The sequence below is a fragment of the Lontra canadensis genome, unplaced genomic scaffold, assembly GCF_010015895.1.
Source record: "Lontra canadensis isolate GAN:19392208 unplaced genomic scaffold, GSC_riverotter_1.0 scaffold10, whole genome shotgun sequence".
In the NCBI taxonomy this organism is placed as follows: Eukaryota; Metazoa; Chordata; class Mammalia; order Carnivora; family Mustelidae; genus Lontra; species Lontra canadensis.
Window position 1 is genome coordinate 7,428,461 of NW_022631004.1, and position 23,086 is coordinate 7,451,546.

The window sequence follows — 23,086 nt, forward strand, 5'->3', positions numbered from 1 at the left end:
TTTTACTGCTTTTGTGTTTTCTACTTTTATAGTGTCACTTTTGGTCTGTGCTTTCCACTCAAAGAGTCTCCTTTAGTATTTCTTGCAGGGCTGGTTTAGTGGTCATGAACTCCTTTAGTGTTTGTTTGTCTGGGAAGCTCTTTATCTCTTTTTCTATTCTGAATGATAGCCTTGCCAGATAGAGTATTTCTTGGCTGCAGACTTTTTCCCCATTCAGCTTGTTGAATATATCATGCCACTCCTTTCTGGCTTGCCAAGTTTCTGTTGAGAAATTTCCTATTAGTCTTATGGGTTTTCTCTTTGATTTACTGACTTCTTTTGTCTTGCCGTTTAACAATTTTTTCTTTATCACTATGTTTTGCTAACTTAATTACAATATGTCTTGATGTAGACCTGCTTTTGTTGATTTTGATGGGAGTTCTCTGTGCCTCTTGGAACTGGATATCCTTTTCCTTCCCAGATTAGGGAAGTTTTCAGTTATTATTTCTTGAAATAAATTTTCTATCCCTTTTTGTCTCTCTTCTTTTGGGACTCCTGTAATATGAATCTTACTATATTTGATGGAGTCGTTGAGTCCCCTAAGGCTATTCTTATTTTGTGTAATTCTTTCTTCTGTTTTTGGTTCAGCTTGATTACTTTCCATTATTCTATCTCCTGTGTCACTAATTCATTCCTCTGCTTCTTTGATCCTGCTATTTATCCTTTCAAGTACATTTCTCATTTCATTTATTCAGCTCTGTATCTCTGCTACATTATTCCTTAACTTTGTGTTAAGGGTCTCACTCATGTCTTCCACTCTTTTCTCAAGTCCAGTGAGTATCCTTATGATCATTGCTTTAAATTCTGTCAGGCATGTTACTTATATCTCTTTTGCTTAGATCTCTAGCTGTGGTTTGTCCTGTTCTTTCATTTGGGATAAATTTTTCTGTCTCATTTTGTCTGCCTCTATTTCTGTGTATTGAGAAAGTCAGCTATGTCTTCTGTTCTTGAAAGTAGTGACTTTATGGAAAAGAAGTCCTATAGTGCCCTGCAAGGTAGTGTCTCCTATTCACCAGAACTTGATACTCCAGGAGAATATCCTATGTCTGTTGCTGATGGCTGCTATTGTATCTGATTCACTTTTGCTTTCAGCATAGTTGTTTACACTGACTGCCTGTTGTGGGCTCTACTTGCTCTCTGTGGTGTTAGTAGGACTCAGGGAGGCCTGCTGTGAGGCAGTGTGCCCACCAGTGAACTTGGGAACAGGACAGTGGTGTTAGCAAAATATGCCAGATTCCCCAAAATAGTGTGGCTGCTATGTGCTGTGGCCAGGGATGCATGGCACATGACCTTGGCTGGGTATAGCTGGGCCTGGCACACTACAGTAGTTGGGGCTGGGCTCTGCAGGGTGGCTCAGCAGGGCTCACTGAGGCAGCTGTGCCCTGGGGCAGCTGGGTGGGATGCACAGCTTTAACAAAACTTGTGCTAAGCCCAGGGGGCTGATGCTAGCAGGCTTGGAATGTGGGAGTCTTCATGAGAACTCATGGGTGAGGCACACTGATAGCAGGTTAAGTAGCAAGTGTGTATGTATGTGGCCCTGCCTCCTGTAGGTGGCTCTGTGTTTATGCTGGAAGGTGGTGGAGGAAAATGGCATCTGCCAGCTCCCTCATTTTTAGAGAAGTCCCTCAACACACTCCAAAAGCAGTATGAACAGATCTGTCTCCCATTTGCCCCTGGTATTGTATAAACTGCTATTTTTATGTTGCTTCTCTATGTAGGCAGCTGTCTTTTTAAGGGTAGCAACCCAGCTATCACTCTCCCTTCCCACTTGGCCACTGCTGATTCAGGAGACCTTTAAAGCTCCAGGCTACATGTCCCACTAGTTTTATAAACTCATGGAATTCAACCCATCTGGCTTTCAAAATCAAACATTATGGGAATTAGTCGTCCCAAGGTTCCTGCCCTCTTCATGCATTCAGTTCCCTCCCTCCCATGGGCAGCCTCCCTCTGCCTTTCTGATTAACTTTCAGATGAAATTTCTTCTCTATATTTAGTTTTGGAGTTTGTTCTGCCCATCGTCAATCACTCTCCAGTTTATTGACTTGGATGTGGATGATACCTTCCTAAATGTGGGATGGGATGAACTTAGGGTCTTCCTACACTGCCATCTCCCCCAGTACTTTTCCTCTCTCTCGCTTTTTTTAACCTCATAAATTACACACAATTATTTTGTTTTGTACTAATTGTTTAGGTTTATCTACATGCTCCCCCTTTCTTTTTTTATTGTCATTGTATCTAATATTTCAGACCTTTAGGATGATTTTCCTTCTTGAACTACATCCTTTAGATACACATTTAGTATGGGTCAGTGTACAGAAAACTTCAACTTATAGTATATTTATTTTTTCTTCCTCAACCGTACATTCTCAGCATTTTTATGTTATCATTCCTATTTTCTGGCTGCTGCAGTTGTTTTTGAAAACTCAGATGTTTTTTCAATTGTCTTTCCTTTGTTTTTATTTTTGTTTTTTTAAATTTTTTTTTTTTAAGATTTTATTTATTTATTTGACAGACAGAGATCACAAGCAGGCAAAGAGTCAGGCAGAGAGAGAGGAAGGGAAGCAGGCTCCATGTTGAGCAGAGAGCCCGACGCTGGGCTCGATCTCAGGACTCTGGGATCATGACCTGAGCCGAAGGCAAAGGCTTTAACCCACTTAGCCACCCAGGCACCCCGTTATCTTTCCTTTGTAAGTAATCTTCCTCTGTCTCTGTCTACTTCTAAGGACTACTTTTTGTTATTGCTCTGCTATTTTATTGTGTGATATTTAAGTGTGGCTTTGTTTTCATTTATTCTGCTTGTTGGGCTTCCTAAATATGAAAATCAATGTTTTTCAGCATTCTGGAAAAAAAAAAATCTCTACCATTATCTCTTTAAATGCTTTTTGTGTTCCTTTCTTTCACTCAATTTCATTCTTTGCCTTTTTTCTTTTTTATACTTGCCATCTCTGTCTCTCATTGCTGCATCCCAGGTCATCTTTTATCCCCTGATTTCTCTTAGATTATTACTTCACTTTTTATTGAGTTACCAATTTTAGTTGTTATATTTTTCATTTTTAGAATGTTTACTTGTTATTTCCCAAATCAGCTTTGTCAGTATTGGTAAATTTTGGTTCTTTTTAATCTATTTTTCTATACATGTAGAAATAAAAGCTCATTCTTATTTTATGTTCTGTATATCTTTATAGTTTTGCAGTCTTTGAGTTGAGTCTGAATATGCAGTTTGTTTTTCCTTCTGACTCCTTGATTGTTTTTTTTCTTATGTTTAATGACCTTTCTGATTTTGAGCTCATTTTCTTGATATTTTATTGTAAGAATCCTTTGAAACCTGTGTTTAAATTGTTTTCTTTTAAAAATGATTAATGTTTGCTTTTACCTGGTGCTTTGGAACACTACCAACCTGAGACCACTTCATTCTAAACTTCTGCCTTTCATTTTTTTGAGGGATGGGGGTGTTCTGGAGCCCAAGGTCACCCAGGGCCAAGGTCGTGACAGATAGGTGGTCTCATAGTATCTCTTTATCTTTCTATTTTTTTCTCTCTATAGGGAAATATTTTTATCCTGGTTTATACTCTAAGGTTTTTTGAGGAGTATCTTCAACTCTGACGTTCTTTCATACTCTGGCTCTAGTATATGACTTCCAACTGCAGTCCTGCAGTTGTAATGTAACTCATTATAACCAGGCTCTAGATTGTCAGGAATTGCTATGCTATCCTCAAGGTAAATATAGGCTCCAAATGTAATACAACAGTAAATTCAACATTTCTTGTTATTTTTGACCAGAAAGGAATTCTGTTAATTTCCCATGAGTTCAACTATGCATTTAAAATATCTTGTTTTTTGTTTTTAGAATTTATTGTAGTATTATGCTGTGATTTGTTATTATAAACATATTCTTAGAAACAGAGGTCCTATTTTATCTTTAATAAATAGATTTCAACCCTCAAAGGGACTTATATTGGGATGTAAACTACTCCATCTAGCTCCCTCCTTCTCATCAGTCTTTTTGTTATCTACTCTGTTATACTTAAATTCCTACAAACAAAAGAATAATTCTTTTTTTTTAAAGATTTTTGTTATTTATTTGAGAGAGAGAGATCACAAGTAGGCAGAGAGGCAGGCAGAGAGAGAGGGGGAAGCAGGCTCCCCGCTGAGCAGAGAGCTTGATGCGGGGCTCAATCCCAGGACTCTGGGATCGTGACCTGAGCTGAAGGCAGAGGCTTAACCCACTGAGCCACCCAGGCACCCCTAAAAGAATAATTCTTATGGTTTTAATTTCTTTTAGAGGTTTAAGAAACTTTGTCTAGTGACTGGTAAATAAATGACCTGTGTTTTGCTGGGTAACCTTCTTCAGTATTCCCTAATCTGAAAGTTGAGTAGCTTTTTAAGGCCATGCCCACTACAGAGTGGCCAGCATTATCTTTGGGATCCCTCCATTTTCTCTTATGAAATGTGAAGAAAATACCACATTTAAAAACATCTTCCAAAATGGAGGCTCCTGGCTCCGTGAGAAGATTTTTGGGAATCTGTGTGTGTTTCCTGGGCTATCATAACTTTCTACAGGTGGTTCTATGGCTTGAAAACCCTCCTGTGGTTTGTATGTGTTTGGGAAAGCTCTAAAATTTAATAATGTAAAGATATTGACTTGTGAAAAATCCAAGAATGATGCGTTTGGTGCCTTCTGGTTCTGAATGGGTACAAGGGTATTGACATTTTTCTCTTTAAACTACTTTTTATACAAGGAGCAGGAGCACTGTAAGGAAGAAGGCTCACTACTATTTCACAGAAGGTGCTAGTGACATGACTGACTTCTGCTGGGGAAATACAAGTGTTAATAGTCAAGCCTGGCAGAAAAAGATTTTCAGTTTATTTCACATGTTTTAATGTGTAATTGTAATTTTATAAGTATATGCTATCAATGGTTTTCTCTTCACAGTTACCTACTTTTAAACAGACCTTTCATTTTACCTTTAATGATGTGTTTATATATACTTCTTGTAGGGTCACAAAGCTGTTTAAAACTATGAAAATTCTTTGCTACTCAGTAAATAGCCTTTAACCACATTTGGGGTAGGTATTGGGGGGTATAATATGCCAATTATAGATTACCTTTTTATAGCAAACATTTTCTAGAATTCCACACTAATACAAGTAATGTAGAAATATTTCTTAGAGTTAATATCCAAAGTGAAAGGCTTTCTTCCATATTTCATCTGTGGTTAATCAAGAATTTAATTATTATACTGTGAGAGAAATTAATAGCATTGTTAAAAGGAAAAAAATCAAGGTAAAATGTGGAAAGAAGGTGATAATTGAAGGATTAGACAGCTTCTTCTAAAAAGAAGCTGGAAGTATAATAATATTGTGTAAATTATCAGAAGTAAGCTTGGTACCAGTTAAATTATGGGATTTGAGAAAATATGTGGGGCAAAGGAGTCTGAAAAGTGGTTTGAAATAGGTAACACACAGGTTGTTACAAAACTTTGAAATTTTGACCTGAGGGCTTAATAAATAATTTACATTTTATATCAAGTATTTAGAATGTGTCACTCCAAATGCATTGTCATCAAGTGACTAAGAGCTTGAAGTAGTTTAAAGAAGCAGGTAGTACCTGTGAAAAGAGAAAAGATTTTGAGAGAGAATTGAGTTGAAACATTAAGGCAAAATGGACTTTAAATTCAATATATAAATATGTAGAAAACTAAGACTTATAAAAAATCCCACAGGACTTCTTAAATAAAAGGACTGCTGCTAATTTCGCAAAAAGGAGACCACTCTCCCTTCTCACCCCCAGAAAAATCCAAAACAAAAAACCAGTTTCTAATTCTGTTAGATATGATGAGAGGACACAATGGAGGTTGGGAATTCAATCAAGTTGCAAGAGAGTAACTGGAAAAAAATCAGAGAATATCTTAGTAATGAGAATCCTCGGGAATGTTTGTCTGAGAATATTTTACCTAGCAGCCTTCACATTTGACACCCTTCATTATGGAGAACATGCCATTTCAGTTAGTCTGGCCAAGAACTAACTTAATATTAAAAAAATATTAAGTTGGCAAGCATAAATAGTAGTATCACATACGGACAGTGTGTTCCAGGCCAAGCACACTGTTTTGTGCTAAAGTATGGAATATATTGGTTAAAGTTAATTTTGTAATCATTAGTATTTTTGTAGCCATGAATGCATGCCTTGGAACATCTTAAGATATATATGTGTGTGTGTGTGTGTGTGTGTGTGTGTATACACACACATATATATATTTTATATATATATTAAAATATATAGGTCCTGTTTCATGTTTTATTATCACCTACATGTCGCACATAAATTTTTTAAAGTACAATATTATTCTTGAGGATGATTGTTTATTTTGAAAATGAAAACATCACCAGGGAATTCTAAAAGTAACAAGTAGTTGAGAGATGTTACAAACTAATTCTCAAGATTATTGTGGCATTCTAACATAATTATAGAAGGAAAGTTAATCTTCAATCTTAAAAAATGAATGGCATAAAATACAAATTAACATATACAAGTTAGATTGTATTTGAGAGAGCACTATGAGACAGAATGAATTTAACTTTAAAAGAGAGAGTTATAATTTGTTTAAAATATTTAAAAACCATTATTCTTATGTCCTAATACTGTTTTTGCAGTACAGACACACTGTCTTCCACATTTCATCCTAAATTTATTCTTTATGTATTTTGAGATTTAATATAAGAGACTTCTTTTGCTTCCCTTGTCAAATAGTGGTTAAACACATATTTGAAACTTAAAAAGCTAAACTAAAATAAGCATTTTCCTTGTGGTATCATGAGCATACCATATAACAATAACCAAGATGTTTGCTTTTCCTGACTTCTTATAGAGTGGGAGAAAGAAGAGAAAACCAACAATCCAAAATCCATTAACCTTTTACTCATTTATCAAGATTACCTCAAATTCCTCTTATCTGAGACCATTATTTTCAAAACCCATTTTGTGCAAAATAATTGTCATTGAGGGTTATAAAGTAGATATGCAATTCATCAATGCCTCTAGGTATCAGTTTAACCTTTGGATCATGCTGAATGACCAGAGAGGGAATCACCAGTTATTCTGAATTATCTTCCTGAGTTGTTCTTTTTACTGTTGACTGATATTGAAAGATTGTTTAAAAAAAAATCCACATTAAACACTCTGTAATTGTTGAATAGATGCTGTTAAAGGTGACCATCACATTATACTGGGCTTCTTTTGAGGGACTCCTGGAAGAAATTTTCACAAGTTTGCTTGTCTTATAGACATTAGGAATGTTAGAACTACTGTGTTTTCTTTGTTACTTTGTGTATTTGTTTGCCAGTCCTGCCATAATCAAATACCACGGATTGGGTAGCTTGCAGAACAGAAATTAGGTTTTTCGGAATTCTGGAGCCTGGAAATCTAAGATCAAGATGCTGGCAGAGTTGGTTTATCTTGAGTCCTCTGTCCTTGTTTTATACATGACTGCTTCCTGTTGTCCTCACATGGCCTGGCCTTTTCTCTGTGCACATGTGTCCTGGCATCTCTTCCTCTTCTTAGAAGACCACAAGTTCTATTGGATTAGGACTTCACCCTTATGACCTCATTTAACCTCAAGACCTTACTTCCAAATGTAGTTATATTGGGGATTAGGGCTTCAATATATGAATTGTGGGGGAACACAATTCTGTCCATTACATTTTGTTACTAGGGATTTGAGAGCCAAATCTGTGTACCACATCAAGTAGTATCAGAAAATACTTCACAATATTTTTCTATCCATATTTTACCTTTAACCTGATTTTCTTGTTTTTCTTTTTCATATGTACTGTATTTTTCATAAAGCACCTTGAATCTTTTTTATAAGACAGAGGACACATAAGCAAATAAATGAATTCTCTTCTGTAATAGATTTGTATGTCTATTTGCTCACTGGAAGTGCCAAAAGGTGCTGGAGAGGGTTCAATGGTCATACTCCTCTGAGTATTGTCAAGCAGGCAAGTACTTAGGCTGCAAAGCAAACCAAAATTTATTTGGGGTCTTCAGGAATTCAAACCCAGGAGACACAGACTCAGGAGGAAACTAAAATATGTTCTAAGGTGGGAGGAAAATGACAGACCATATAAAGGCAAAACTACAGGCTTATATAAGTTGTTTTGCAAGAACTCTGACTGGTGTGGGTAAAAATAATTAATGTTGGTCTATTTAGGATAGGTTACTATACCAGGTTTAGGTTACTATACAAAGTTACTATACAAAGTATAGTAACCTATAGTATAGCTGGTATACTAACCTATACCGGTATAGGTTACTATAGAAATGCTAAGTTGCATTTCTGTGATGTGAGCCTCATTCTAAGAACTGCAACAGAATGTAGCCATTTGTGGTTGGCACAACCTAAAATTCATGTTCTGTTCAGGTGTGGTCATGCATTTCTCCAGTGGTCTCCTGGCTCCTGACATCTTAGGGCCCTTGACATTCCTGACTCCATTTTGGATGTTTCTGTTCATGGTACAATTAACCAATTTAAATCAGTGTTTAGGTTTGTAATATATATTAAAATGGAATAGCTCTTTCTCCCTTTGATAACAGAACCTTAATGAAATTAAAATTTTATACACTGTGAAGTTGTTTTCCTACTTAAGTTGATTCTTCTTTCTTTTGTTCTAGAAAATCTTAAAGAAGAAGGATCAACAGCCTATCAAACCAAAGCCAGGACCAAAGCCAGGACCTGGGTATAACTTTTTTTTTTCCAGGTGTATCTTTTATATGATAGCAGAAAAGTATAAATTAATGTGCTTATTTTGGGTTTTATCTTGACTTAAGTATTTAGGTTTAAAGAAATGCACATGGTTGAAAGCTCAAAGTTTTACCATATCATTTTCAGTATTTCCATTTACTCTGACTAAGGCAAGGAGAAAAAAAAAAAACTTTTTGAGTATATTAATGATCATTCGGTAGACCAGGCTAGCTTACTATGTAGTAGCTGGGAAAAGTAGTGTAACTTACTTTGTAGTAGCTGGGAAAAGTAGTGTAACAATACTATAATGTAATGCTTCAGCTGTTTTTTGTGTTAGAAACAGGACACTACAATTCACTACGCTAAAAGCATGCCTTTCAATGAATCTGTGAAGGGATTCTTTAGATTGCCATGCTACTACATGTAGCAAATTTGTTGACAAACTTTTATGAAAAACTATTGATTTTGTGAGATAGATTATACAGTGAGGTGGAGAGAAGGGATTGTAAAAAGGTAACCCCGAAGTTTCTTAGAAGGACAGGTTTCATACTTGTGTTTTCTTATTCACTGGTAATACATCCATTCATTAATCCACCAAATATTATTTTAGTACTGATAGTTTATTCAGTCAATAATGAATATCAAGCACCTGCTATTTTAGGTGCTAAGGACAGAGTGAACACAATAAAATCTTTGTTATGGCACTTAAAGCCTAGGCAGATTGCTATTCATCATGGAAGGAGGTAGAAATTGGAGTTTAAGTCCTACCAAGTGATGGGGACTTAATGAACACCTCAGTCTTTCCATGGAAGTCTTAGAAGGCCAACACCTAAGGAGTGGTGATTATTCATAGGAGTAAGAGATTCACCTTAGTACTAAGGACAAAACAAATTGATTTGCTCTAACAAAAGCATGAAAACAAGCCTTCACAAGTTAAAAATGATAAACAAGTAATTCAGCCACCACCTAGAATTAAAAAATAAAAATCGACATTCCTCTGAGAACAAAAACAGAATCAAGAATTTCTACAATGTACAATGTTTATATATAATAAATAAAATATTAGACATGAAGAACAGGAAAATCTGGCTCACATCAAAGAAAAAGATATCCCAGATGTTTGAATTATCAGGTAAGAGCTTTAAAGGACCTAGAGGAAAAGAAGTTCATAATAACAGAGAATGACAGTTTAGAAATAGAAACTATAAAAAATAATCAAATAAAAATTCTGGAACTGAGAAATACAGTATCTGATATTAAAATGTCATTGGATGGGTTGAATACATATTGGGAAAGAAAGTAGAAAAGGTCAGTAAACTTGTAGATCTATAGAGACTTGTCTGAGGCACAGTAAACCATAATTAGAATAAAAATGAACAAGGCCTGACTGACCTATCATTTAATATCAAGTGGACTACCATATATGAATTGGAGTCTCAAAAGGATAAGAGAAATAGAAAAGAGGCAGAAAAAATAGTTGAAGATACAACAGCTGAAATTTTCCTAAATTTAATGAAAAACATCTTTACATATCTAAGATCATCATATCTAAGCAAGATAAATACAAGAAAAACCCCATGTAGGCAGAGCCTAGTCAGAGTTGAGAATCAAAGGCAAAGAAAAACTTTGGAAATAACCAGACGGGGAAATACACATTATTCAGAGGGTTACAATTCTCAGAATGATGGATGTCTTTGCATCAGAAATGATGGAGGACAGAAGGTAGTAAAATTATAGCTTTAAAGGGCTGAAATAAAAAAAAAATTATCAATTGACAATTCTGTATCTAATGAAACTATCTCACCGCATTGAGGATTAAAAAAACAATTTTCAGTTAAAGAAATGAGAATTTATTGCCAACTGATCTGCACTTCATAAATGTTAAAGAAAGTTCTTCATGCTGAAAGGAAATGATACCTGATGAGAATTTCAATCTACAAGAAGAAATAAAGAAGATTGAAAATAGAAAATATGTACTGATCTGTACAAAAGAATATATTTTTTAAAAATTCTTTAATATTGACCATTTAAGGCAAAATTATAACATTATTATGTTACTTACAAGTTAGGGAGGTGCAAATTTATGTGACAATAAAAGAAATAGAGTTATTCTCTTGCAAGTTACAATTTTATATGTAGCAGTATTAATCCTAAATAGAGTGTGGTAAGTTAAGAATGCATATTACAATTTCCTGAGCAACCATTAATACAAAAAGGCAAACCTAAAAGTACATAAACTAAAATAGAATACCAAAAACTGTTCAGTTAACCCAAAAGAACACAGGAAAGTAGAACATATTGAGTAAATAAACAAGAAATAGAAAATGGTAGACTTTAGCCCAACTGTAGCAACATTTATAGTAAATATAAAGAATAAACAGTATACTTAAGAACAAGAGTTCATCAGGCTGGATAAAAAAGCAAGACCTAACTCTCTGTTCTCTGTAAAAGATGAATTAATTGGAAGTAAAAGGATAGTCAAAGATAAACAATGAAAAAAAGCTAGCAGAAGAATGCTAGAGTGGCCGTATTAACATCAAGGCCGACTTTGAGGACTTTTTCAGCATCAAAGAGGGCAGAAACTTCCTAATTGTAAAAGGGCCAATTAATCAGAATTAACTGATAATCCTAAATGTATATACCTTACTAATAGAGAGTCAACATAAATAAAGCAAAACTTGACAGGATTAAAGAGCAAAATGGATGACAACCCCATAATTACGGCTAGAAAAATTTCCCATACCTCTTTTAGTAATAAGAAAATTAGTAAAAAGAATAAAGAATTATATTGCAGATTTGAACAAGCCACCAAGTTAACTTGACCTAATTGACATTTATAGAAGACTACGGTAAACAACAGTAGAATATACATTCTTTCTCAGTGTACATGTAACATTCATTACAGAGATAAGAAAGCAGTGAAATAACAGAGAAACAATATGGCAAGTTAAGAAAGCCAAAAATTGGTTCTTTGAAAAGATTAATAAAATTTGTAAGGTCATAACAAAACTGATCAGGAAAAAGAAGAGATACAACACAAAGTCTGGTATTAAAAATAAAGGAGATGTGAATAACTTCATGCCTGCCACGTGCAACAACTAAGATGAAGTGAACAAATTCTTTGAAAAAAGATAACATACAAAACTGACAGAAGAATAAATAGAAAATTGGATGATCCATGTCTATTAAAGATTGAATTTGTTATCAAAAACCTTTCCACAAAAAGACTTGGTTTAAAGAAAGAAGGCTGTTTTTTATAACTATTTAATAGTGTTAAAACCAGCTGATTTGTCTTTTTCCTATAAATATCTCTTACCTGGTTAGCTTGATTGGGAGGTCTTTTTTCCTCACAGGTGTCACTAAATTAAAATCTAGTCCAGCCCTTTCAATGATTAAAAAACTGTACAGTCTGAAAATGAGTGTTTATTATAGTTATTTAACGGGAGCCAGCCAGCTAATCTGAATGCTAAACATTTTCCTGTATGGTTTACCATCTGTTGCCGGCATAAAGAGCTATGGCAAAGTTTTGCAGGGATATCCAGATAATTTTTGCAGGATATCTTAAACATTTTAGCAAATAATGGCTGAAGAGAAGTTTAGAGGTCTTTTGATTTAATCCTTTTAATTTCTACTTGAGAAAATTGAGATTCAAAAAGATTGTGACCTTTTCAAGGACACAAAAGTAAAAAGAACAACAAAATCAACAAACAGGACTGTTAACTAGGATCCAACTGTTAATTCTCAGTATTCTTACCAATCATACTGCTTTATGCCATTTGTCTATTAATTGTTAACAACCTTTCTGATGATTACTTAAGTAGACTGAAACCTTACTTCATGAGTTAGCAAATCTTAGAGGGCTCTAGTGATCACTAGAATAAAATCCCAGGGAGAGGGAAACAATGTGAAAACAAAGCAAAGTGGTGAACCATATAAAGCTGTAAATACATCACACACAGACAATTTCATTGCAAATATCTAAGTGAAATATTGTTAATATTTTCTTGTTTATTTGAAATCTTGCACCATTTCTATCATAGAAATTCCATGTAACTTTTTAAAATCCAAATGTTGGGACTCTATCAGCTTGGCCGGAAGGAACTTTCTTGTTAGAGAAGAATTTCCCATATATTTTCAGCTAGAGGTTTCCTTACAGTCTACATGAAGCAGAGTGTATTATGTAACCTTCCATCAGTCATCAGTCAACTTCAGTAAGGTACTGGCCAATTTCTAAAGTACTTTTGCATTTCAAGGGTAAGAATATGTCACCCATATATTACCACTGTCAGGCTACAGTAAGTATAAGAGAGTTTGTACTTTCCCCTTCTCTTCTTAGTTATATTGAAAAAAAAAATGACGGAATTCATTCACAGATACCCACAAGTTTGCAGGAACCCTCTACATTTGGCATATAGGATTGGTTTATGCACCTACTCAGCAGTATTTTTTAAAGAAACACCCCCTTGTCTGTTAAAAGGTGGGGCAAAGAAGTTAAGCTAATTAAAACTACTGCTGCTGCACTGGATTTGGAGTCATGGTAAATTTGTGCACCTGCTCCTGTTCTCAGAGGAATGGAACTTGTTGCCTCATAGATAAATGATGGTTCCTAAGGCAGAGTCATGATCATTTCTGTCCTAATCTTCAATGATCATATGCCTAAAAGACAAACTTTCAAATTTTTTTCTTTCTTTCTTTTTATTTTTATTATTTTTTTGGTCTTACCTCCCTGCTTTTTCAACTGTGAAGATCTCAAAATTTAGAAGGAGAAGAAAAGATGGCATGGTACATTTGCCTATACAAATAGGTGTACAGATGTACATAAGACTTTTCATTAGTGTTATTATTAAACAAGGAACTGTAATCCTCAAATCCAGTACATTTAAGTTGAATTTAGTAGGTTGTAGTTGCCAAAAAGTGGCTACTTGATTTTATTTTTGGGTTCTTAAATATATGTATTTGTGTATTTTTATGAGAAAGAGATGATCTATTGCCTTGATTTTCTAATTCTACTGTAAATATTGATTTCATAGACACCCTTGCCCAATATTTATAGAATATAATATCCATAGGTGAACATTTATTAAAATTGTTTGAATCCTGAATAGTTTCTATTTCTTTAGTATTTCAACTTAAATAATAAATTTTGAGATTGTTGAAACTCTCTTAAGTTTCAGAAGATCAGTAGAAATCCATAAGATTAAACTATGGTTGCGAAAACCTGAAACCATTATTAAGGGAAGATTGAGTTAATCATTTCAAAGAAAGCCAAGCAAATTCAGTTAGAATTGTCAGTTCAATTAGAACTGACAAAGGAATATTTTTGTGGATTTTATTGTTTTTTAAAGTGAAATACCTAATATAAGATTCCTAAATTAGAAAGAATTAAAGACAAATAGATGTAACTCTTAGTTTTTGGTTCAAAAATGTAATTTGTACATGAATTATGTATATATATATTTTAACTCAATAAAGATAAAGATTGAATGGTATTTTGCTATGAAGTAAGATCTTGTCTTTTCCTACCATCATTTAAAAAAAAAACAACTCATTAACTTCTTGATGCTTAACCTATTTTCTCTTAAAAAAAGATTTTATTTACTTTTTTGAGAGATAGAGAGCAAGAACAAGCAGAGGGAGTTGGCAGATGGAGAGGGAGAAGCTGGCTCCCTGCTGAGCAGGGAGCCCCATGTGGAGCTCCATTCCAGGACCCTGATATCAATGACCTGAGCTGCAGGCAGATGCTCAACTGACTGAGCCATCCAGGCATCCCTATTTTCTCTTATTTTTATATGGTATCTTTAATGTAAAGTATCAAATGCAGTTTGTGTTATTAGGTAAAGGAAAATAATGCATCAATGTATACAGAGTCCATTCTCAGAATCTAAGTGAAAATTGTGAGCCAGGAGCTGTATCAGTTGTAATCTATTGTACTATTATGATGACATTATACTTTTATTTTCTGTGAGATTTTCTTTATATAAACAGTCTTCTTTGAGGTCTACCTGAATTTGTTTAGTACCTCTAACCATATAGCAAGTATCTTCTTTTTCCTTCAGATAACCTATTGTATTCCATGAATAAGACACATACTTTCTTTTGATTTCTTTCTGTGGTGAGCTGTTAATCCCTTGAAGATTCATATGAACTCAGTGATAAATTTTTCTTTTGTTGAATTTCTAAGGCCCATAATTGTTTTTCTAAAATAATGGACTGATTTGTAAGTATAGAACAGAACAGTTGACAGATCTTTAATTCATAGAGGAATAGGGTGCATCTTTATAACATGGTACCTACATAGCCTTTACTTGAAAACTCCAGAGATTCATGATGCTTCTGTTCAAGTGGCATCCCATTTAATTCTAAGGACTGCTCTGATTTTCAGGCACTTCTCTGTGTGAAGCTCATCACCTATATCCCTTGAGCTGGTAATCCATTGGTCCTGATTTTGTCTTCTTGAAGCTACCACCCTAGTTATCCACCTTCTCTTTTTAGATTAAGCCCTTCAGTTTATATTTATAAAATGGTTTTACAACATCTTCATTAGAATGGTAATTTAACTTAGTTTAAGCAAAATGATACTTGAACCTGTATGCTCACATAAATGGAGAGATTCCAAAAGAGTAGGGTATGGTGGGCATCTGTTCTTTGTATATGTTTAACATCTCAGGCTCAGTTGGTTCAAAAGACTCAAGTACAGTTGGCCCTTGAATATCATGGGTTTGGACTACAAGAGTCTACTTACATGAGAAATTTTTTATAGTATAGTACTATAAAAGCACTATAAATTATTTTCTCTTCTTTATGATTTTCTTAGTAACATTTTTTTCTAGCTTAGTTCATTGTAAGAGTATAGTATATCATATATATAATATATATATTATATATATATAATATGTGTTAATTGACTGGATGTAATCAGTAAGGCTTCCAGTCAACAATAGGCTCTTAGTAGTTAAATTTTTCAGGAATCAAAAGTTATATGCAGTTTTTTTATTGCACAAGGGGTCAGTGCCTCTAACCCCCATGCTGTTCAGAGGTCAAATGTAATGTCTTTAAGATGTACTCTGTTTTCAGTTACTTAAAATCTCTGCTTTCTCATGCTTGGCTTTAATACCTCTTACTAAGGACTTTTTTCTCCATATGTTAAGAAAAATGGTTGACTTCCAGCTATTTGCAATGGACTTACTTCCTGCTTTTAACAAAAGGAAAGGTCTCTTATTATACAGCCCCCTGCCCCCACCCCAGATTATTCTGGCTGACCTTCAACATGGATGATATGATCAGCCCTGGACAAATCATGTAGGATTCACACAAGTGGAAGAAGTCCAGTTCTACAAAGAGAAGGTGGTCTAAAACAGAGGAAAGGAACAAGTACCCATCACACTCAAAAGTATCCCTTTCACAGTATGTTGCTTAGGAAAAAACACAGTATTTCAAATGTAGTTTTATCTATGGAATCTAGAGTGGGACCAAACTGTCAACACTGTGGATCAATGCATCAAGCCCATTATGTCAGTTTTGGTGGGCAGTTTCTTAAGGGCAATACTCACATTGATTTAAATTCTGAAAACAAACAAACAAACACAAAACAAAACCCTAAACAAGCAAACCCTAAGACCCCAAATATTTGAATGTATCTCCATTTTGATCTCCTTTCGTCTCTTCTTTCTTCTCTTTCCCTACCCCTCTTTTCTTCACTACATATTGCCAAACAAACAAAAAAAATTTGTCACTCTTGGGGAATTCAGAGTATAGAGGGGTGATAGACCCAGAGATAATTATAAAGTAATGTGGCAATTGCAGTGATAGAGGAAAGGTACCTAACCATTTTCATAGGTCTGAAAGGAATTATTTGCACAACAAACTATAGTAACCAATTGCAGAGCTTTGCCAGTAAAGCTATGACATTCCAACATCAGATTTAGCTTCTTGTCACGTTTACCTAATATAATTAGTTCACATATTACCCTTTCAAGAATCCCACACCTGCCACGATATGCATTTAAAATTATATCCTCCACCCCTGCAGCACTCCCTAACTGCCTTCCCTGATTTATTTATTTTTTTAATTATAACACATATTGCCTTCTAACATACTGTGTAGTTACATTGTTTTCTGTGATTACTATTTGTCTTTCCCATTAGAATATAAGCCCAATGCGGGCAGGGGATTTTGTTTTATTTACTCAAGTGTATTCTCACTGCTAGAAGAACATCTTACACTGAATGAATGAACAAGTATTTGTTCAATGCATGGATTACGTTTTTTTATCTTTTCTCTGTCTTCTAATGAATTTTCTTCCTGTTCTAGCCATTTGTAGCTTCTATTTCAAATTTTCTACTGCTTATTGGTATCTTTACTAGAATATCCCATAGCCATCTCTTAAAACTGAAATAATTCTGTATTTCCCTCTCCAAATTTTCTCTCCTTTATTCCCTATCTTAGCCAGAAATTATACTATTCATCCTATCATCTAAAACCACCCAATCAGCTTTCTATTTCTCTACCTGATTTACAAGTTTTTATAAGAATCTTGAAAATTGCCTTCCTCACATTTAGAGACATCACAAATCATTCCCTGGTATATCAATCTAGTAAAAACAATCTAGTAAAAACTAAACAATAATAATAATAAAACTAAAATTAAATAAAAAAAATAAATTCAAGGTGGCTTGACATTGTTTTTATGTACATGCTGGCTCTTGGCACCTTTATTACTTTAATTACCTACCAACTAGTTGATAACTGATAAAACATGGTCCGTACTTACTTGTCCGTACTTTGTAATTTTTTTTTTGCTTTTTCCTCTTTGAAAGTGAAGATATTTACCATTCTCCAGAATTCTCATATCACATTCATTGTCCAGTTTCTCAAAGACAGCAGATGAACAGATGAATCTGGGAAATTACTTTCCTGAGCACAGAAAATTTAACTAAGAGCAGCTTCAGTTTTGTTTGTGAGATCTTTCCTTGGTTTGAGCTTCAGTTTTCTCCTGTGAGTATCTGTTCTATCCTTTTCAGTTTGAGGGTCATTCTTCCTGAGCAGCACAGAATCAGTACAGTCTGAGATACTGCAGTTCCAATACACACCAGGTGATGCCAATGCCACTGGCCCCCAGACCACACTTTGGAGTAGCAAGCTAAGAGGCATATTTGACTATGTCTAGGTTCCCCTTGACTCCGAGCTCTGTTGATGCCAAGGATGACATAGTTGCTTTCTGCTAGGGTTATTGAGTTTATAGAGAGAGCTATGGTGAATCACCTTCGTGGTGCTCCAGTGCCATATACTTGTGTTGAGAAGAAATCTGGAAAAACAGCTACCAGAGAACTGCATGTCCTGGGAAATGCTACCATCTCCAAACTCACATACCTCGAAGTCAAGTATTATCATTTAGCTGCATGTTCAGTATTCCAGGCCTGCCTTCCTCAGGATTGTTCCTTAGTAGTCTCAGAAGAGGATAAAGGTAGCTAAGTCTAGGTCAGATAATTGCCTCGATTCTTCTTTTCCCTGATATCATTTGATGGTGCTTGGTTTGTCCTTTTTGCTGATTCTCCACCTACCTTGACTTTCCTGTCTTATGACTATTTCCCTGGCTTTTAGAATGTCTACTTGACTCTGAATCTTCAGGAGCTATTGGTCCCTTGCTTATGACTTGCCAAGAATTTTGAAACTTCCTCGTAGTTGTTAATTATGGAGCTTTGGTCTCTTCCTTATATTACTTATTCTTCTGTGTAAGGGTTCTGCTCAGGAAAGCTGTACACCCAAGCAGGAGCAAGGTTGGTGGTGGACCACTGGCAGCCTAGGTCTCTGAACGTGTCCAGAATCCAGCATCAGTGAGAGTCACCAAAGATTATTAGGTTAGCAGCATCTGGTTTTTTTTTTTCAATCTTGCCCAGGTAGATGGAAAAACACCACACCAATGGGCAGGCCAAAGATGATGTGAAGCAACATAGTTCTGATAGCTGGGTTCTCTGGTAAAACAGAGTTGGATTATGCTAGCTTAAGCTAGAGGCTGGACTGGGACTTCTGTTTTCTTCTCTGGAATAGAGATGGCTGAAACTCTAGAATAAAGTCTTGAGTTTACTTCGCCTTTCACATGCATGGAATATTCATAATTCCATTGATGTCTGCTGAGGGATGCAGTAGTGAGTGAGGAAGAAACTGACTACATAGAATCAGTACATGGGAAAAAAGAATGGCTGGGATTGATTAAAGGGGAAAGTCCCTTTAGAATCAGAATGAAAATGTCTGAGGAGCAACAAGCAGAATCCTGGAAGGAGAAACACACATAAATCTTCATCTGTAAATCACAGTAATCCTGCCCACAAGTAAAATGAAGATGAACAAATGTCTCCAGCAGGGAAAATCAGATTTTCAGTTACGTTTCCATGGAAGAACTCACTGGGGAAGAATAAGAGGCAGAAGCATGGGAAAGGGGGCTATAAAGTCCCTCCTTTCTCTCTTCCAGGTTGCTCTGAGGACTGTCCACTTTTTTCATAGAATTTGAGCTACCACTGTCCGACCATCACACTACGTGTGTCTGTATGAGGGTCTCTGAATTCCTGGCCATGACACTCCCTAAAACATACATGCCATTGGTACTGAAATATTGAGAATAATCTCAGAAAATGTTTTTAGAGTCACCTGAACTCTCTTCCAGGGACAAGGAATCTGTGAATAGGCACCAGCCTTCATTGCCTCCCTTTTTGAGCAGAGGTGAAGGAGACAGATGGCAGCGGGTAGAGCCAGCTCGCCTCCATGACTGACTAAAGTTTGGATGAGGAGTTGAGGGCTTCCCTGAGAGGAATAATCAAATTACTGAATTGGGAGGAAGGGTAGACAAACCCATGTTCCCTATTTTGTAGACAAGGTCATGAAAAATGGACAACTCTGTTCACTGTGCCACAGAAAAATCTGCTCCTCTTAAACATTTGCAATGAACATCCTAGTCATTTCAGGCATCTTCAGGGTAACTTCTTTCAGTGTTGAACAGATAAAACATGTAAGCATAGTACAAATGAATTTTAAATGTTCTATTAAAGAGAATTCCCTGAAAGTGCACCACTGATTACCTTGACCATAAAATCAGAAATCAATTCAATTTGAACAAAAACAACATTTCCTTTCTACTTTTGTTATTCTACTACGTAAAATGACAATATCATTTTAATTCAAAATAAATAGTGCTCCTCCAAAGTGTTTATATGTGAGGGAGATAATAATCGTGTTTTTTGAGCTGCATTTGGAATTTAGATATTTCTAAATTGTTTTGAGGAAAAGCTGTTGATAAATTGTAGTAATAACAAAATAATAATAGTAATAACAAAACCCATCTTTCCATGGAGATGATATAATAGGTTGGGAGATTTCTTTTAGGGGAAAATCAGGTATGATGGGGGCAGGGAGAGGAAATCCTCCCAGTCCATTATATCACTTGCATTTCTGCATAGGTACTGGTTAGCAAACTTCAGGTAGTAAACTGTTTAAAGCAAATACCCATAGAGGCTTTCAGTAAAATATCGACCTCCACCCTTTAATATGATCCAGTTAAAGAGGTTGCTGTGGAACTGGGAGCAGCCAAAAATAGGAGGCCACTTGGTTTTGGGGGGTTCAGACAGGCTGATATCATAAGGAATGATCAAGATTCAAAAGGAGTGTATAAATAACAGAAGGAAATGCATTTCGCTCATATTGAAACTAAACATTTTGCCTGAATTAAAGTGGTATTATCCTCTACTTCAGGACATTGCATCTTATTTTCAAAAGTCTTGGGAGCCCCACTCTGATTTTCAAAGTGTACAGGTTTTGTTAGCATGAAGTAGTATCCCCTTGGGAAGAGTTGGGAATGGAGTATTAAATAACATTAAGATTATATTATTCATGAAAATGTAGCACATCTCTTTCCTTAAAAATCTTACTTTTTTTTTCTTTCTTTAAACAAACAAACAAACAAACAAACTCCGTGCTGAATTTAATGCATTGTTTTCAACCTGAACAGACCTTATGTGGGGGATTAAAGTAGGCTGCAAACTTATTTCACTCGTTACCCACATTGCTTTCAAATCTGGCATTCAAAGCACGAGGACATCACATGTTTCTACTTCAAGGCTGCACATACAGGAAACGAAAGCCCCCAACACAGCTTGGTAGCAGAGGATCCAAATCAGGGTAAATTGTGAAAATTATAACGAAATTGCAAAGCATTTAGACAAAGAGGCATGCTAGTCTAATCAGGAAAACAGTGATATTTACTTTTTGATAATGCAGGTTGGAAGAGGAATTGGGGGAGGGAAGCATCACAAATCTCTTTTAATATATTTCTGAACTTGGCAACCTTAACTGGTTTTGTCACATATTTGCAGCTTAAAAAGTGTTTGGCTTTTGCAAGAGCCAAAATAAGTATCCTTTAATCACTTTCAACCTATGAACAGATGGGCAAGCAGTGCTTTTATAAATGGAGCATACAAAATACTTCAATATCAGCCAAAACTAATTAGTAGCAATATCTGAACCAAACTCTAAAACTGATTTGGTGTTTAATATATATTACCCTATAAGCATTAGCAGTTGAAAGGAAATTCCCTGTTCAAATGTTTGCCAAGCTCAGTGTCTAATATTCAGACATGATTAACTTACTAATTAACTTACTGTATCTTTTCTCACATGTAATCTTGCTTAATGATTTCTTCCCTCACTGAAAACTATTTGATTTCATACCTTGATCAGAGATTTGTCAAACTTCAAGCGAAAAAGTAAAATTCAGTTATGCAGCCACCCCTGGTCTTTCTCTCAAGCTTTCTTCGGGTGACTTTAGTAGGAGGTTGTGGCCTGAGGACCAAGCAGGTGGTCTCTTCAGTGCTGAAAACTGGCTTTATATCCAGGCTCTAATGACTCACATTTTTATCTTCATAAAGATCTTCTCTAAGAGTTTTATAGAGACTCTTTAGTGGCTAAGAATCTTTAAAAATGAGAATTCTCTCCCTATCAGGATTGTGTTAAGACATTGTGAAAGAAGATGAATTTTAAAATTATACTTAGAAGGTAAGCAAAAGATAGTTCCTATTGATTCTTTCATCAGAGGTTACTTGACCTCCATATATTTGACAGTCATGATGCACTTCCCCCATCTCTGTATATGTGGTATGGCTATATCTTTTCAGTATTGCTGAAACACACAAAAGAAGAAAAATCTAAAGCCAGTCACCAAAATCATCCTAACCAGTTGGGGATTGGGGATTTCCAAGGCCAGCCTTTCTGAAGTCATGACAATTTTGTTCTCTTTTTGTTTTATCACATATAAGGCAAGAAGAGCTTTGAATTCTGACTGCTAATTATAGCTTCATGATCTTTGGAAGTAACCTAATTTCTTTTGCATCAGTGTATAAAATCAGGATACTAACATTTATCCAATAAAATTATTTTGATGATTAAAAAAGAAAGTATATTGAATCAAATGTTTAATTAAAAATTGCAGGTACTATTGCCATTATTAGATTTAGTTATTATATGTTTCTTTTATGTTGTACAGTGCAGATCAGTCTATTTCAGAAAATCTGAACAAAGCAGAAAATGAGAAACAAATACAGTTGACTGTTGGACAACATGCGGGCTAGGCATGTTAACCTCCCACACAATAAAAAAATTTGCATGTAACTTAACTCCCTCAGAACTTAACTACTCATAGTTCAGTGTTGATCAGAAGCCTTACTGATAATAAAAAGTCAACAGACACATATTTTATATATCTATTATATACCGTATTTTTAGAATAAACTCACCTGGAGAAAATAAAATATTAAGCAAATCATAAGGAAAATACATATACAGTACTGTACAGTATCATTAAAGAATCCATGTATAAGGGGCGCCTGGGTGGCTCAGTGGGTTAAAGCCTCTGCCTTCAGCTCAGGTCATGATCTCAGGGTCCTGGGATCGAGCCCCGCATCGGGCTCTCTGCTCTGCGGGGAGCCTGCTTCCTCCTCTCTCTCTCTCTCTCTCTCTCTCTCTCTCTGCCTGACTCTGCCTATTTGTGATCTTGGTCTGTCAAATAAATAAAATAAAATTATTAAAAAAAAAGAATCCATGTATAAGTGGACCTGCACAGTTCAAACCCATGTTATTCAGTGGCCAACTGTAATCATTTTTTTTTTGATAGAAAACCAAATTTTATTTAAAATGTGTTCATAATAGCATCAAGCACATCATATTCCCAGAGATATAACTAAAAATTACTTAACTCTTCTACCAAATAAAGGGAGAGAGAAAGAGCTGGATTGAAAAGCCTACCATGTTCATAGATTGGAAG

General features: G+C 35.3%; 1 protein-coding gene across 1 annotated transcript in view; it reads left to right on the forward strand.

Moving 5' to 3' along the window:
• The window catches only part of IQCM (IQ motif containing M), a 405,622-nt gene that overhangs the window by 177,350 nt on the left and 205,186 nt on the right, over positions 1-23,086 (forward strand). Inside the window, exon 8 of the mRNA XM_032855550.1 lies at positions 8,711-8,775. Coding sequence (XP_032711441.1) covers positions 8,711-8,775 — 65 coding nt within the window. The remainder of the gene's footprint in view (positions 1-8,710; positions 8,776-23,086) is intronic.